Source organism: Rhea pennata, chromosome 29, assembly GCF_028389875.1.
Source record: "Rhea pennata isolate bPtePen1 chromosome 29, bPtePen1.pri, whole genome shotgun sequence".
Classification (NCBI taxonomy): Eukaryota; Metazoa; Chordata; class Aves; order Rheiformes; family Rheidae; genus Rhea; species Rhea pennata.
Genome location: NC_084691.1, coordinates 3,272,664 through 3,287,085, shown reverse-complemented (window position 1 = coordinate 3,287,085; position 14,422 = coordinate 3,272,664). Strand labels below are relative to the sequence as shown.

General features: G+C 69.7%; 2 protein-coding genes across 5 annotated transcripts in view; both read left to right on the top strand.

The window, feature by feature from the left end:
* The first annotated feature begins 104 nt into the window (after window positions 1–104).
* Window positions 105–5,158, top strand: LOC134152188 (zinc finger protein 740-like). 4 transcript variants are annotated; one of them, XM_062597349.1, is made up of 8 exons: window positions 105–123; window positions 2,111–2,334; window positions 3,062–3,193; window positions 3,300–3,386; window positions 3,493–3,564; window positions 3,743–3,866; window positions 4,174–4,292; window positions 4,397–5,158. In XM_062597349.1, the coding sequence occupies exons 2-8, from the start codon at window positions 2,317–2,319 to the stop codon at window positions 4,484–4,486; spliced, it is 642 nt and encodes a 213-aa protein (XP_062453333.1). In that variant the 5' UTR covers window positions 105–123; window positions 2,111–2,316; the 3' UTR covers window positions 4,487–5,158. The 4 variants fall into 4 exon arrangements, with proteins under 4 accessions (XP_062453333.1, XP_062453332.1, XP_062453334.1 ...); XM_062597348.1 differs by lacking the exon at window positions 105–123 and adding an exon at window positions 1,213–1,296; XM_062597350.1 differs by lacking the exon at window positions 105–123 and adding an exon at window positions 1,213–1,296 and having other exon boundaries at window positions 2,111–2,471.
* A 9,074-nt stretch (window positions 5,159–14,232) lies between these two features.
* The window catches only part of LOC134152052 (tensin-2-like), a 10,016-nt gene continuing 9,826 nt past the window's right edge, over window positions 14,233–14,422 (top strand). Inside the window, 1 exon segment of the mRNA XM_062597093.1 lies at window positions 14,233–14,308. Within this exon segment, the coding sequence (XP_062453077.1) occupies window positions 14,233–14,308 (76 nt within the window).

The following is a 14,422-nucleotide window of genomic DNA, read 5'->3' as shown; positions in this document are numbered from 1 at the left end:
AAATGAGGAGCTCAAGGGGCGCTCAGAGGGTTGAAGCAGGCTGAAAGCAGAGTCCCCAGCGCGGCCGCCCCACGGGCACCGACACAGAGGCGCTGACGGAAAACGGAGCGTCGGGGACGGCACGTAAGGGCGGCAAACTCGGGCACTTGCTAAGCATTTATCGGCCACGGGAAGACGAGGGCAGGGAGGGAGGCCAGGGAGCAACCGAGCAGCCCCACGGGACGTGATATTATCATCCCGGGAGAAAAATCAGGATGGGGCGGGGAAAAGGACCTCCAAAGCGCTCGGGAGAGCAAACTCAGGGCTCGCTGCTTCGCCGCCCGGGTCCCTCAGTGCCGCCAGCCGCATCGCAGCGGCTCCTGCAGCCGCCCCGGGGGGCCAGGAGCGCCGAGCCCGTCGGAGGACGCTTCCGACGTGTCCGCGCGTCGGATGCCAGGAAAGCGCCTCTGCGGGCTGCAAGGAGGCAGGAAAAGGGGGAGAGGGACTGAGGACGGGCAGCAGAGATGGGGGGCCAGGGGGCCGGCGTTTGCCCTCCCCGGGGTGTCACGAGGCAGAAGCTGCCCCGGAGGAATAACAGGGCAAGGGGAAAGGATGTCCCCGGTGGGGCATTAAGGAGAGAACAGCCCCCCCCCCAAATGGGTCACAACGTGGGGGGGAGGGGGCTAAGACCCACCACCAGGGGCAATGTGGGGAAAGGAACCCCCCAGGGGCAATAAGGGGGGAACAGGACACCCCCAGGGGCAATAAGGGGCTACGGGGGGAGAGACCCCCCCAAGGGCAATTGGGGGGGTCAGGGCACCCTGGGGGCCATAACAGACTGTGGGGGGGGAGACACCCCCCCCCCAGGGGCAATAAGAGGGAAGGGGGGAGGAAAGAGCCACCCCCGTGAGGGCAATAACAGGGTGTGACCCCCCCCGGGGCAACAAGCCGACAGCCCCCCCCCTCCAAGGGGCAATAAGGGGGTGGGGGGGCAGTTCCCTGCCCCCCGCCCAGGGCCGAGCCCAGGAGGCCGCGGACGCTTCCGCCCTCCCTTCCTCGGTCGCCCTGACAACCGCCGCCCGGTTCCAAGATGGCGGCGGCCACGAGGGCGTCGCCGCGCGGTTCTGCGCGCGCGTGGGGCGCTGCTTCCCTCCCCGCCCTACAGCCTCGGCCGGAAGCGCCGGCGGGGGCGGGTGTTTCCGGTTCCGGGTTGGCGGCGGCGGCCGAGGGAAGGGGGGGGGCGCTGGGGCCGCGGCGGTTTGTAAACTTGTCGGTGCGGCGGGCGGCGCGGAGCGGAGCGCGGAGGGGCCGCGGCAGGTACGGAGCTCCCGCCCCTTCCTGCCCGCACGCAGCCCCCCGGGGGGAGGAGGAGAGGGGGCGGACCTGGCCCGGCCCGGCCCGGCCCGGCCTGGCCCGCGCCCCTCACCGGGCCCGGCTGCGCGCGCCGCCGCCTCAGCCCATCCCCCCTCCCCCACCGGGAAAGCACCGGCGCGGCTGGGGGGGGGAGGGGAAGGGGGGGGCGACACCGGGTGGGCCCAGCGCGCACGCGCGGTTCCCCCCTCCCCCTTTATCGGCCGGGAGGGGGAGGGGTGGGGCGAGAGCTCCGCCCCCCCCCGGAGGTCGCCCCTCCCCCCCGCACGCCGGGCAGAGCCACCCCCGAGGGGTGTCGCCCCCTCCGGACACCCTCCTCCCTCGAGTCGACCCCCTCCCCCCACCCCCAAACCCGGCATCACCCCCCCCCCATCCCAGGTCACCTCCTCCCCGATCCTCTTGTCCGGTGTCACCCCCCCATCCTGGATCACCCCTGCCGCAGTCCCCCCCCCCACCATCCCCAGTCACCTCTGCCCCAGTGTCCTCCCTCATCCCAGCTCACTTGCACCCCCGTGTTCCCCTCCTGCCCAGTGTCCCCCCCCCCCCATCCCAGGTCACCTCTGCCCCCAGTGTTCCCCCTCCCCCCCCCCCCCAGGGTCACCCCACCACCACAAGTCCCCTAGCAGGTGACATTGCCACCCTTTGTGTGCTGCTGGCATCAAGGAGACCAGCATCCCCCCCCCCGCCCAGCCAGCTGGGGGGCCCGGCCCAGCGGCGCTGGCCTCCCCGTCCCCTGTAACCGTCGGTCTCTTCCCCGCAGGCTCCAGCCGGGCAGGCGAAGACCCGCAGCAGCGTTCTCCCCGCGCGGAGCCGGCACCCGTCCCCGAGCGGAGCGGGGCTGGGGATGTCTCCGCTGTAAGAGCGGTGCGGGCAGTCCCCGTCCTGCCTAGCCCTGCCGGCCCTCCCAGGGCTGAGGAGGAACCGCCTCGACGCGCCCGCGGCACCGGGTTCCCCGATCCCAGAAAGATGTCGGCAAAGTGGAGGGTACTGGACAAGACCAGCAAAAAAATGATTAACTGAAACAGTCTTTCTAACCGTAAAATTCTTTCCTGGGAGAGAATTAAGGCTAAAGAATTGTTACAATCCGTTTGTTGAGGACAGACAGACACAAGATGGCTCAGGTAATGAGCCCCAATTTTCCCATCTGTACCCCAAGATCCGCCGCCACAGGGAGCTGCAGAGCCCTGTGAGCGAGGGGAGAGGTCGTGCTCGCTGCGCGCGCCGCAGCTGCCGCCGAGCGGAGCAGCGGTGACATCGAGGGGCGCCGCAGCCCCGCCCCGGTCCCTCGCACCCGGGCTGGGGAACGCGTGCGTTCGTCCTTTCCCTCCCCGCCTCGCTGCCGGACCGCACCGAGGCGTGGCGCCGGAGCCCGCCGGAGCCCGGAGCGGGGAGAGATTCCCCAGCCCGGCGGCGCACGGACGCGTCCGTACGCCGCGGACTCGGGAACCTGCTCCCTAAACGCTGCTCGAGCTCCAGGGAACTAACCATCCGAACTCTCCCATTAGCTCCCAGTAGCGACTAGGTCCTCTGCCTTCTCTCTAGCCCCCACCGGGCGCGACGGGGTCTCAGCCTCGCTTGCACGGGGTTGAGCACGGCCGGTTTCCATCACTCGCAGGGCTTCGGCGTGTTTTGCTCGCCGGCCGATCGGCGACGGCTCGGTCACCGCGCGGCTCGACGCCTGCGGCTCACCTGCCTGTTTGTCTTTCCGCAGGCGAGCCTCCTGGCCTGCGAAGGCCTCTCTGGAGTGTGCCTCGTGCCAACGGTGGCCAGCAAGAAGATGATGCCAAAACAGAGCTCTAAACAGGCGGAGAACGGGGAGAGAGGAAGCAGCCCGGACGTGCTGGTATGGTAGAGCTCCCCGCTGCCCTGGGCTTTATGGCCACGCTTCGTGCTGCGGAGAGGAGCTGGGGCCGCGGGAGGAGGCCTGAAATCGGTTTTCTCCGCCAAAGGGTCTCCGTCCGGACGGTGAGAAGTCTCGCAGCCGCAAAGAGGAGGAGACAGCCGAAGCTTCGCAGCCAAAAAAGTCCATTAAAAAGGCAGGTAATGGGACCTAATGCGGTGGGGGCAGAGCGGGGCTGGGGGAGTCCCGCTGAGGAGCCCGCGCCCCTCGGGACCAACCTTCCCTACCTGTGCCGTCACCAGCGTCGTGAGCGGGCGGCCGGCGCCGAAGGACAGAGCCGCTCCTCGCTGAGAGGATCTCGACTCGACAGCCAGGTTTGCCATGATGGAGAAGGAGGTTTCTTGGGCTCTGGCAGGTCTGGGGGGAGGAGCGTCTCTGCTTGCGCAGGGCAGGCAGGCTTGTGGCTCCTGCAGGGCTTTGAGGTGAGGCTTTCTGAGCAAGGAGGGTGGAGGGCCAAAACCTGGCAGCTGACAGGCTGCATCTGCTCTGCAGGTGGTGGTGATTGAACAGAACGGCTCCTTCCAGCTGAGGATCCCCAAGAACTTCATCTGCGAGCACTGCTACGGGGCCTTTCGCAGCAGCTATCACCTCAAGAGACACATCCTCATCCACACGGGTAAAGGGCTGGGCCGTGAAGGCTGCTGGGCTGGGGCTGCTCCAGTTCCTCAGGGTAGAGGAGGGAGCTTAACACCCTGATCAAGCCTCTGGCTGCTCGTGTCTCAGTGACTCCATCCTGACAAGCACAGGAGCTCTGGTAATTAAATAGCCTGGCTCGTTAGGGGCCTAATTCAGGAGCTTCTGTGATCCTGCAGTCAGGTGTGCTGGGGTTAGCAATGGAGAGACGCCCCGTCGGGCAGGGGAGAGGGCGGCAGCCTCTCGCCCGCTCCCTTGTGCCCCTCACCGCCTGCCCTCGGTGCCCCCAGGCGAGAAGCCCTTCGAGTGCGACGTGTGCGACATGCGCTTCATCCAGAAGTACCACCTGGAGCGCCACAAGCGCGTGCACAGCGGGGAGAAACCCTACCAGTGCGAGCGCTGCATGCAGGTAATGCTGGCCCCCGCCCGCTGGGTTGGATCCGGTGGGGGGGGGGGGGGGTCGCGGCGCTGGTAACCCCCTTCTCCTCCCCTCTCCTCTCCTGTCTCCCGCAGAGCTTCTCCAGGACAGACAGGCTGCTTAGACACAAACGAATGTGCCAAGGTTGCCAAACCAAAACCCCTGACTCGCAGCTGCTGCTCTAGGAGCCGAGATGACCCCTCGCAAGAGCCGGGACACGGACGAGATCTCTGGGTTTTTTCCGTCTGGTTTTGCCTGCTCCAGCTCCCCGCTGCGGAGCGGGGAGGGGAGAGCGGGCCACTCTCCTAGACTTTCAGATGAGGTCCTGACACTGTACATAAGCTGAAGATGATCTGGAATCTTTTCCCAACCAGCAGAAGCCACGGGCAGCTGTGTATAAACCTTCCTTTTGTTTTCCCCCTTTGTTTTGAAGTACCACCATTTGCCTCTCAGGAAAGGCTTTGAGCAACAAGCAGGCCTAAACAGAACAAAGTAGCGACACTTGCTTCAAACCCTTACCGCTTCCTTTCGGCCGATGGACGGGTTCACGCAGACACTAGGCTCTCAGGTAGGAAGTCTAGCGGGGAGGGACCTTCTTTAACCCCATTTTCCAAGAAAAGAGAGAGAGCAAAAGTTCGAAAGGCCGTGGAGGCTTTTGATTCAGGTATGAAAGGCAGGGGCCCATCCCAGCTGCAGGCTGCCGCTCTGAGGTCTGCAGCTCTTTCCTTTTCATTTCTAGTCTCTGCGCGTGTTCGTGGCTGTTCGCTTCTCTTGCCTCCACCCCCCTGCTCCACCCGCAAAGAGCGGGCAGAGGTGGTGGGGTAGGGGAAGAGGCGGCAGCGCTGGGGGAGAGCCGTGTGGTACGTGGGCGGGCGGGTGGGCGGCGAGACGGAGTCTTGGCAAGCAAAACAAAACAAAACAAAAAAAAACAACGGGGGGCCGGGTCGGGCTGTGTGCTGGCAGCCTGCCGCCCTGGGTCCCCGAGGCGTCGCCCCGTGGCATCGCCGCGGGGCTGGCGCGAGGCCCGTGGCCGCGGGGAGAGGCTCCGCCGTGCCGCGCCGCCGCTGGGGAGCCCCGCGGGAGGCCGCCGGCCTGGGTGCCGGAGCAGGGCACGACGGTCCCAGCGCCGTGGGGCGGGCAGCGCGGGGCCGCGATCTGGCCTTTTACAAGTTAAACCCAGCCCTGGGGTCTGGGATCAGCCAGCTGGGCGGGAGCGGAGAGCCGGGGGCGGCCCGCGCGCGGGGTGCGTCTGGGAAGAGGCGAGGCTCTCCCGGGTTTTGCTGATGCTAATCCAGCGCCCGCCGTCTTGGCGAGGGAAGGAGCCTCGACCGGGGCGGCTCTGGGGGCTTGCGGCTCGCGAGGGGGTGAGCAGAAGCGAGCAGGGGGAGCTGCTAGGCTCCCTTCGCCCGAGGAGCCCCCGAGGCGCGGAGAGGGCGGCGTTCGCGCCGCGCAGCCACGTTCGCTGGCCCCCGAGCGTCACCAAGCAGCAGAAGCCCTCGGCTCTTCCCCCCACCACCCCGGAGGGGTCCGGCTCCCTGCCTCGGGCCTCCTGATGGCTCCCCCCAGGGAGAGCCCTGCCCTCGCGGGCTGCTGGGCGAGGAGACGCAGCTCTCCGGCTCTGCCAGGATCCCTCCTTCCCTGCGGAAGGTCCCCCGCTTCCCGGCACCCTTCGCTCCGAGCGGCCGCTGGAACCGCCGCGACAGGGATCACCTGTGGCCGGACCCAAAACGCCGCCCGCGTCCCAGCCTGGCGAGAGCGCGGCACGTAGCTGCCCTCGGCTGCTGAGCGTCGACACCGGAGAGGAGCAGGAATCGCCTCCGCTGGTAGAGACCGTCCTCGGGAAGCCGTCGGTGCCTGGCGGCGGACCGCGGCCTCCGCCGAAAACGGACTGTTCGGCACCTGCAAACTGATGAATTGCTGCTTCTCCGTGAGACAAACTGCTTCGTCCCGTCCTGCCTTGCCCTCTGCCTCCTCCACTGGCCTCCGAGGATGGTTCTGTGAGCAAGTTTTTGAAGAAGATGAAGGTTCGCCTCCCCCCGGGCCCGCAGCTCGCTCTGCAGGAGCGCACCGAGGGGCTCGCGCCCGGCCCGGGTCCCCGCCGGCGCTGCCCGAACGCCCGCGTCGACCTCGAAACAAGCCCCTCGGAGCCGGGACTCGAACTCGCGCCTCCCCGGGAGGAAACACATCCGTTACCGCTTCAGGTCAGCGCTCCTGGAAGGGGGAGGGAAAAAAGGGGGCAAATGGGGCTGCCGCTGCGCGCGCGGGAAGGGGGAGCCGGGCCGCGGCCACGTCGGAGCGGGCCGCGGGCGCCCGCGGTCCCGATTGCCTCCCCGCAGCCCCCCACCCGTCGCCTCCTTCCTCTTTTCTGTGTCGGGCCGGGGCCCTGGTGTGCCGTGAAGCCGGCCGCGGCCGACCCGTCCCGCTCGCCGCGGCGCCGCTCCGCCCCGGTCCCACGCAGCGCGTCCCGATCCGCCGGCGGGACCCGCGGCGCTGGGGGCAGAGCGGGCCGAGCCGCTCCAGCTGCCGCCGCCCGAGGGGGAAGTTTTGCCCCGTCGCCTCTTGCTGCCGTCCCGCTCGCCTCGCGCCGTCGGCTCCTTTCCGCGCCGTGCCGGATACGGCCGGGCTCCCGCGCGGCGGCGGCGGCGGCTCGCGAAGCCGTTTCGGGGGCTCCGCGCTGCTGCCCGACGGCTCCGGGCGCCGAGCAGAGGGTGCTCGGCGCCGCTTCCTGCGCGGGGCCGGGCTCGCAGCGGCGTTGCCTAACAGGAAACCTCCTCGGCCCGGCTGGTGCCGCAAGAAGAGCTCCGAAGCGGCTCCAACCCCCTCCGGCTCGGCCCTCGGTTGAGGCCGCCCGGGGTGGAAATTTGAGGCCGCGCTCGGGGTCCTCGCTTGCGGCGGGGGAGCGTTGGCCGGAGGAGCCACGTCGGCGCCCGGCCGCGCTCCGGCTCTCGGGCCCGCCGCGAGGCTCCGGGCGGCCGCGCGGCCCCCCCGCGACGCCTCTCCGCGACGCGGTTCGTTTCGCGGGACGGTTGGTTCGTTTTCCCGCGTGGGCCTCGGCTCCGGCTCGCCGTCGGCTGGGGGTGTGTGTGTGTGTTGGGGGGGGGGGGGGGGGGGACATGCAGACGAAGCGGTTGCGGTCGGTGGGCCGGACCCCGCGGCCGCCTTGGGTGGGGACTTCCTCGCACCCGGCGCCCCAACGGCGCAGGCGGCCGCACCGGGAGGGGAGCTGACTCGGCCGGGCCGTGGCGCGGAAAACAACAGCTCTCCGGAGGCTGGAAAACTTCGGGGCTCGCGAGGCGGCTTTGCCGCTTCTCCTCCGAGAGCCCCCCCACCCGCGAAGCTTCCCGCGTGCCGGAGCGGGTGCCGTCGTCTTTATTCCCGGGACCGAGGCGGGAGCGGCGTCTTTTGCCCCCCTTTCGCGTTGCTCGCCTCGGCGCCCGGCGTGGGAAAGGTGGGGGCCGAGGGCTGACTAGGAACGGGAGCGAAACCCCCGCGGCGCCCGCCGGTTTCGCTGTCTGCGCCTTCCCGCGAGGGCAAAAGTGCAGCGGGAGCCGCCGCCGCCCCGCGAGCGCCTGCGCCGCCGCCGGGCCCCCGCTGCCCCCCGAAACCCGGCGGGGGGACGCGAGGAAGAGGAAGGAGCCGGGCCCGGCGCAGCTGCGGCTCCCGCAGCCGGACCGAGCCCCCCGCCCTCCCCGGAAAGTCCCATGGCTTATTTTTTTGTCTTTTTTTTTTTTTTTTTAATATACTTATTTTGCTATGGGGGAGGGGAAGCAGGGGGGCGGGGGGGGGGGCCTGGGCACGCGTTCCTGAGCGGGTAGCCCAGCATCACTTTTAAACCGTAGTTTTTATAAGATGTTATGAACTTGTATCTTTTTACCCGTAGCGTGGTGTCTGTTCCTTCGTGGCGTTTAGGGTATTTAAATAAAAGTCATTGTTTTTCTTTTCTAACCTCTTTTTTGCTTCTTCTCTTGGGGCCTGGCGGGGAAGGGGACGGGTTTACGCTCGAGTAAAACGGAGCTGGGAGGGGGGACACACACACACACGATGTGGCATCCACCCGCCTACGTCCCCACGGAGCTGCATCCGTCCCCAAAGGGGCCGGCGCCCAGCTGCATCCGTCCCCGCGGCTGGCACCTTCCCGCAGCCGTCCCCGGGGGGGGGCTGGCGCCCACCGCCCTCCGTGCCTGGCGCCCGGCTGCATCCGTCCCCGCGGCTGGCACCTTCCCGCAGCCGTCCCTGGGGGGGCTGGCGCCCGCTGCCCCCCCATCCCCGCGGCGCGGCGGGGACACCCCTTCCCACCGGCGACACGAAAGCGCCCGGTCTCGGCTGCCGCCGCGCTTCTCCCTTTATTGAGTGACTTTTGTCCTCCAGCGAAGCGGGCTCCGGGACAGGGACAAGGACGGGGTGCAGGAGGGGAGACGCTCGGCAGGGCGCCGTGGGGCAGGCGCCCCACGCTCCAGGGTGGGGGTGTGGGTACGGCCACGGCTCGGCCTCATCCTGCCCCTTCCAGGGGGGTGCCCAGCCCCTCACTCCCGAACGTAGTTGGGGTTGACGGTGGTGGTGACGGCGCTCCTGAACAGCGGGTTGTTCTGCGGCATGGAGGAGAGAGCACCCATGGTGGTGGTGGTGGTGGGGTGCTGCGGCCCGGACACCTGGGCCCTCCCCATGGGTGCTGGAGGTGGGGGGGGGGCAGGACCCCCGCTCACCTGGTTCCAGCGAGCGCGGCGGCGCTCCTTCTCGAAGCGCCTGTACTCGCGCCGGTCGTAGACCTCCACGGAGACGCGGTAGAGCAGGAGCAGCAGCAGCCCCGCGGCCACGACGCCGCCCACCACCAGCCCGGCCACGAGCCCCGCGGGCGCCGGCGCGCCGGCGGCTGCCGAGGGCGGCCTCAGCCCCACGCGCGGAGGTGGGGGGGGGGTCCCCTCAATAAACCCCCCCCCCCGCCCCGGGCACATGGGGCATGGCGAGGTCCTCTGGGACACTGGGTTCCTTGGAGCATAGAGGACCCACAGGGTGCAGGGCCCCCCTTCCACCCCCCCAAGCATGAGGTCCTTTGGGGTGGGGGGCAGGAACCCCCAGGAATGGGCTCCCTTGGGTGCAGGGACACCCTCCACCCCCCAGGATGAGGGTCTGTTGGGGCATGGGGTCCCTTGGGGTCCAGGGATGTCTGGGCACAGGGTCCTTTGGGGTTCAGGGACACCCAAGCGTGGGGTTCTTTGCAGTCCAGGCATGGGGGTCCTTTGGGGGCATGGGGGGGGTTGCTTGGGGTGCAGGAACTCCAGGCATGGGTGGGTCCCTTGGGGTGCAGGACACCAAAGCATGGGACTCTTCAAGGCACAAGGTCCCCTGGGGTGCAGGACACCAAGGAATGAGGTCCCCTGGGGTGCAGGACGCCCAAGCATGGGGCTCTTCAAGGCACAGGGCCCCTTGGGGTGCAGGACACCAAGGAATGAGGTCCCCTGGGGTGCAGGACACCCAAGCATGGGGCTCTTCAAGGCACAGGGCCCCTTGGGGTGCAGGACACCAAGGAATGAGGTCCCCTGGGGTGCAAGACACCCAAGCATGGGGCTCTTCAAGGCACAGGGCCCCTTGGGGTGCAGGACACCAAGGAATGGGGCCCCTTAGGGTGCAGGATGCCCAAGCATGGGGCTCTTCAAGGCACAGGGCCCCTTGGGGTGCAGGACACCAAGGAATGGGGCCCCTTGGGGTGCAGGACGCCCAAGCATGGGGCTCTTCAAGGCACAGGGCCCCTTGGGGTGCAGGACACCAAGGAATGGGGCCCCTTGGGGTGCAGGACGCCCAAGCATGGGGCTCTTCAAGGCACAGGGCCCCTTGGGGTGCAGGACACCAAGGAATGGGGCCCCTTGGGGTGCAGGACGCCCAAGCATGGGGCTCTTCAAGGCACAGGGCCCCTTGGGGTGCAGGACGCCCAAGCATGAGGTGTCTCAGGGCACAGGGTCCCTTGGGGTGCAGGGACTCCCCATGCCCTCCCCCCAAAGGCACGGGGGGGGTGCCCTCCCCACCCACCCACCCACCCACCCACGCATTTGCACTCACCGTCCTCAGCCCAGACAGTCAGCGTGATGTTCCCGTCGCCGTCGCCGTCATCCTCGCCCTCGCCCTCGACGAGGAAGACGAGGATGCGCCCGTCGGCGGCCTGCTCGGTGCACCAGGCGTCGGCGTGGGGCGGGCGCGCGGGCAGCACCCGCGCGGCCGTGCCGGCGCAGGCCAGGCTGCAGTTGGCGCGCAGGGGACCCAGCCCGAAGGCCTTGCAGTCGGCGCAGTCCCTGCACGTGTTCCCCCCCCCCCAGCCGCCGGCCAGCGCGTCAGGGCCACCGCCGTCCCCTCCCCTCCCAGCACCACCACTGCTGCGACCCCCGGCCTGAGCCCGGCCCCGTCTTGTCCCCAACTTGTCCCCATGCCAGCCCTGGTGCCACCACCCTGTCCCAGTCCCTGTCCCTGTGTCCCCTCCTTGTCCCCATGCCAGCCCCGTCCCTGTCCCCCTACTCCCTGCGATGCCACCCCCGTGTCCCCTGTCACCCCAGCCCCGTCCCCACGTCCCCTGCCATCTCTTCTCCTTACCCCCTGCCAACCCAACCCAATCCACATCCATCTTCACCCCCATGTCCTCATCCCCACGTCCCCGTCACCTCATCCCCACGTCCCCTGCCACCCCATCCCCATCCCCATGTCCCCTACCATCCCATCCCCATGTCCCCTGCCACCCCGTCCCCATGTCCCCTGCCACCCCGTCCCCACGTCCCCTGCCACCCCAGCCCCATCCCCATGTCCCCTGCCACCCCGTCCCCGTGTTCCCTGCCACCCTGTCCCCACATCCCCTGCCACCCCAGCCCCATCCCTGTGTCCCCTGCCACCCTGTTCCCACATCCCCTGCCACCCCAGCCCCATCCCCATGTCCCCTGCCACCCCGTCCCCGTGTTCCCTGCCACCCTGTCCCCACATCCCCTGCCACCCCAGCCCCATCCCTGTGTCCCCTGCCACCCTGTTCCCACATCCCCTGCCACCCAGCCCCATCCCCGTGTCCCCACGTCCCCTACCAGCTCATCCCCACACCTCCTGCTCCCCCAGACCCCCCCCCCCCCGGGTGCCCCCGGGCTCACCGGTGCCGCTGGCAGGGGGTCTGGCAGGAGGGGCAGCGGGTGCACAGGGGCCCCAGGTAGCCGGGCTGGCAGCGGCAGCGCCCGCACACGCAGCGCCCGCGCCCGCCGCACTCGCGGCCGCCGCGCAGGCAGGCGCCGGGCTCCAGCCCGCAGCCGCAGGCGCTGCCCGCGAACCCGGCGCGGCACCGGCAGCGCCCGCACACGCACTCGCCCCGCCGCGGGCCTGCCGGGGGGGGGGGGGGGGCGGCGGGGCAGTGGGCGCGGGGCTCCGCACTGTGGGGGGACGGGGACCCCCCCCCCACACCCGTCGGGACGGGACCCTCATGGGGATGTGCAATGGGGATGGGACCCCCCCCTATGGGGCCGTGCAATGGGGCTGGGATCCCCAGGGGACGTGCTATGGGGACGATCCCTCCATGGGGATGTGCAATGGGGACAGGACCCCCCTCCCCAATCGGGACAGGACCCCCCCCATAGGGCCGTGCAATGGGGCTGGGATTCCCAGGGGACGTGCTATTGGGACGGTCCCTCCATGGGGATGTGCAATGGGGCTGAGACCCCCCCCCCCATGGGGCTCGGATCCCCAGGGGATGTGCGATGGGGACGGGACCCCCCACCTAGGGGACATGGAATGGGGCTGGGACCCCCACAGGGATGTGCAATGGGAATGGGACCCCCCCTCCCCGGGATGTGCAATGGAGACAGGACCCCCCCCAGGGGGATGTGCAATGGGAATGGGACCCCCCCCCACACGGGGATGTGCAATGGGGCTGGGACCCCCATGGGGACGTGCAATGGGAATGGGACCCCCCCATAGGGATGTGCAATGGGGCTGGGACCCCCATGGGGACATGCAATGGGAATAGGACCCCCCCCCGGGACATGCAATGGGGCCAGGTCCCTCCCCGGGGCCACGCGGTGGGGCCGGCCCCCCCTCCCCTCCCGGGGGCCGCGCAGTGGGGCCGCCCCCCGCCCACCTCCGCAGGGCAGGCCGTCGTGGCGCTCGCAGGCGCTGCTGTCGCACTGGCACTGGGGGCCGCTCAGGCCGGGGGGGCACTGGCAGCGCCCGCACACGCAGCGGCCCCGGCCGCCGCAGGGGGGGCCCGTGCCGTTGGGGGGCCGGCAGTCGCCCCCCGCCGCCGGCCCCTCGCACTCGCAGCGCCGGCCCTGCCGCCCCGCCGGGCACCTGGCGGTGTGGGGCAGGCTCGGCCCCCCGCGCTGCCCGCCCCACTGCTCCCCCCTCCCCCGACCTACCCCCTAACCTGCCCCACGGACCCCCGACCTGCCCCCCCAACCTGCCCATGGGCCTCCATCCTGCCCCACAGACTTCCATCCTGCCCCCTAACCTGCCCCACAGACCCCTGACTTGCCCCCCAACCTGCCCATGGACCCCCAGTCTGCCCCATGGACCCCCCTCCTGCCCCCCAACCTGCCCATGGACCCCCATCCTGCCCCACAGACCCCTCTCCTGTCCCCCAGTCTGCCCCATGGACCCCCCCTCCTGCCCCCCAACCTGCCCACGGACCCCCATCCTGCCCCACGGACCCCCATTCTGCCCCCCCAACCTGCCCACGGACCCCCATCCTGCCCCACAGACACCCATTCTGCCCCCTCAACCCACTCCATGGACCCCCCCCCGACCTGTCCCATGGACCCACCCCACGGACCCCTCTCCCGCCCCATAGACCCCCGTGCTGACCCCCCCCCCAGCACCCCTGGCACCTGCAGACGCCGCACTCGAGGGTGCCGCCGTGGCAGAGGGGCGCCGGGGTGGGTGCCGGGGCGCAGGGGCACCCGCAGAGGCTGCGCAGCTCCAGCCGCAGCTCCTCGGCGAAGCCCAGCACCCGCAGCACCACGGCCTGCGGCGCCGCCAGGCACCCGCCCGCCCGCACCCGCACCGTGAAGTTCACCTGGGCGCCGAGCGTGCGTGGCACAGACAAGGGTGGGCATGATCCGGGTGGCATGGGTGGGCATGGCATGGTGCGGATGGCACAGGCGGCATGGGTGGCACGGGTGGGCATGGCACAGTGCGGATGGCGTGGGAGGCATAGGTGGCACGGGTGGGCATGGCACAGTTCAGATGGCATGGGTGGGCACGGCCCGGTGCGGGTGGCACGGTGAGACATGGCACAGATGGGCAGAGAGGAACATGGGGGAGCATGGCACTGCACAGCGCGGATGGCATGGCGCAGATGAGCATGGCAGGGCCAGTGTGGCACGGCATGGATGGGCACCGAGGAACACGGATGAGCAGGGCATGGGCGAGCGGGGCATGGCACGGCACAGCAAGGCACAGACAAGCACGGCACGGCGGGGGCATGGAGGGGCACAGGTGAGCAGGGCCTGGAGGAGCATGGCATGGCACGGCCGTGACGGCATGGATGGGCATGACACGGAGGAGCATGGCACGGCATGGCCATCATGGCATGGATGAGCGCGGCACAGAGGAGCACAGCACGGCATGGATGAGCACAGCACGGAGGTGCACGGCACGGCCATCACGGCACGGATGGGCATGGCCCGGAGGAGCATGGCATGGCACGGCGTGGCACGGCACGGCCATCACGGCATGGATGGGCACGGCACGGATGGCACGGCACGGCCATCATGGCATGGATGGGCACGGCACGGATGGGCACGGCATGGCCATCACGGCATGGATGGGCACGGCACGGAGAAGCACAGCACGGCGTGGCCATCACGGCATGGATGAGCATGGGATGGATGGGCACAGCATGGATAGGCATGGCACGGCTATCGCGGTACGCATGGGCACAGCCCGGAGAAGCACGGCATGGCACGGCCATCACGGCATGGATGGGCACGGCACGGCCATCGTGGCATGGATGGGCACAGCCCAGAGACGCACGGCACGGCACGGCTATCGCGGTATGGATGGGCACGGCCCGGCCCGGCGCGGCCATCACGGCGTGCGCGGAGCCGGGGCCCGCGGCGCCGCTCACCTGCTGGCCGACGCGGACGCCGGAGCAGACGCCGCCGTGG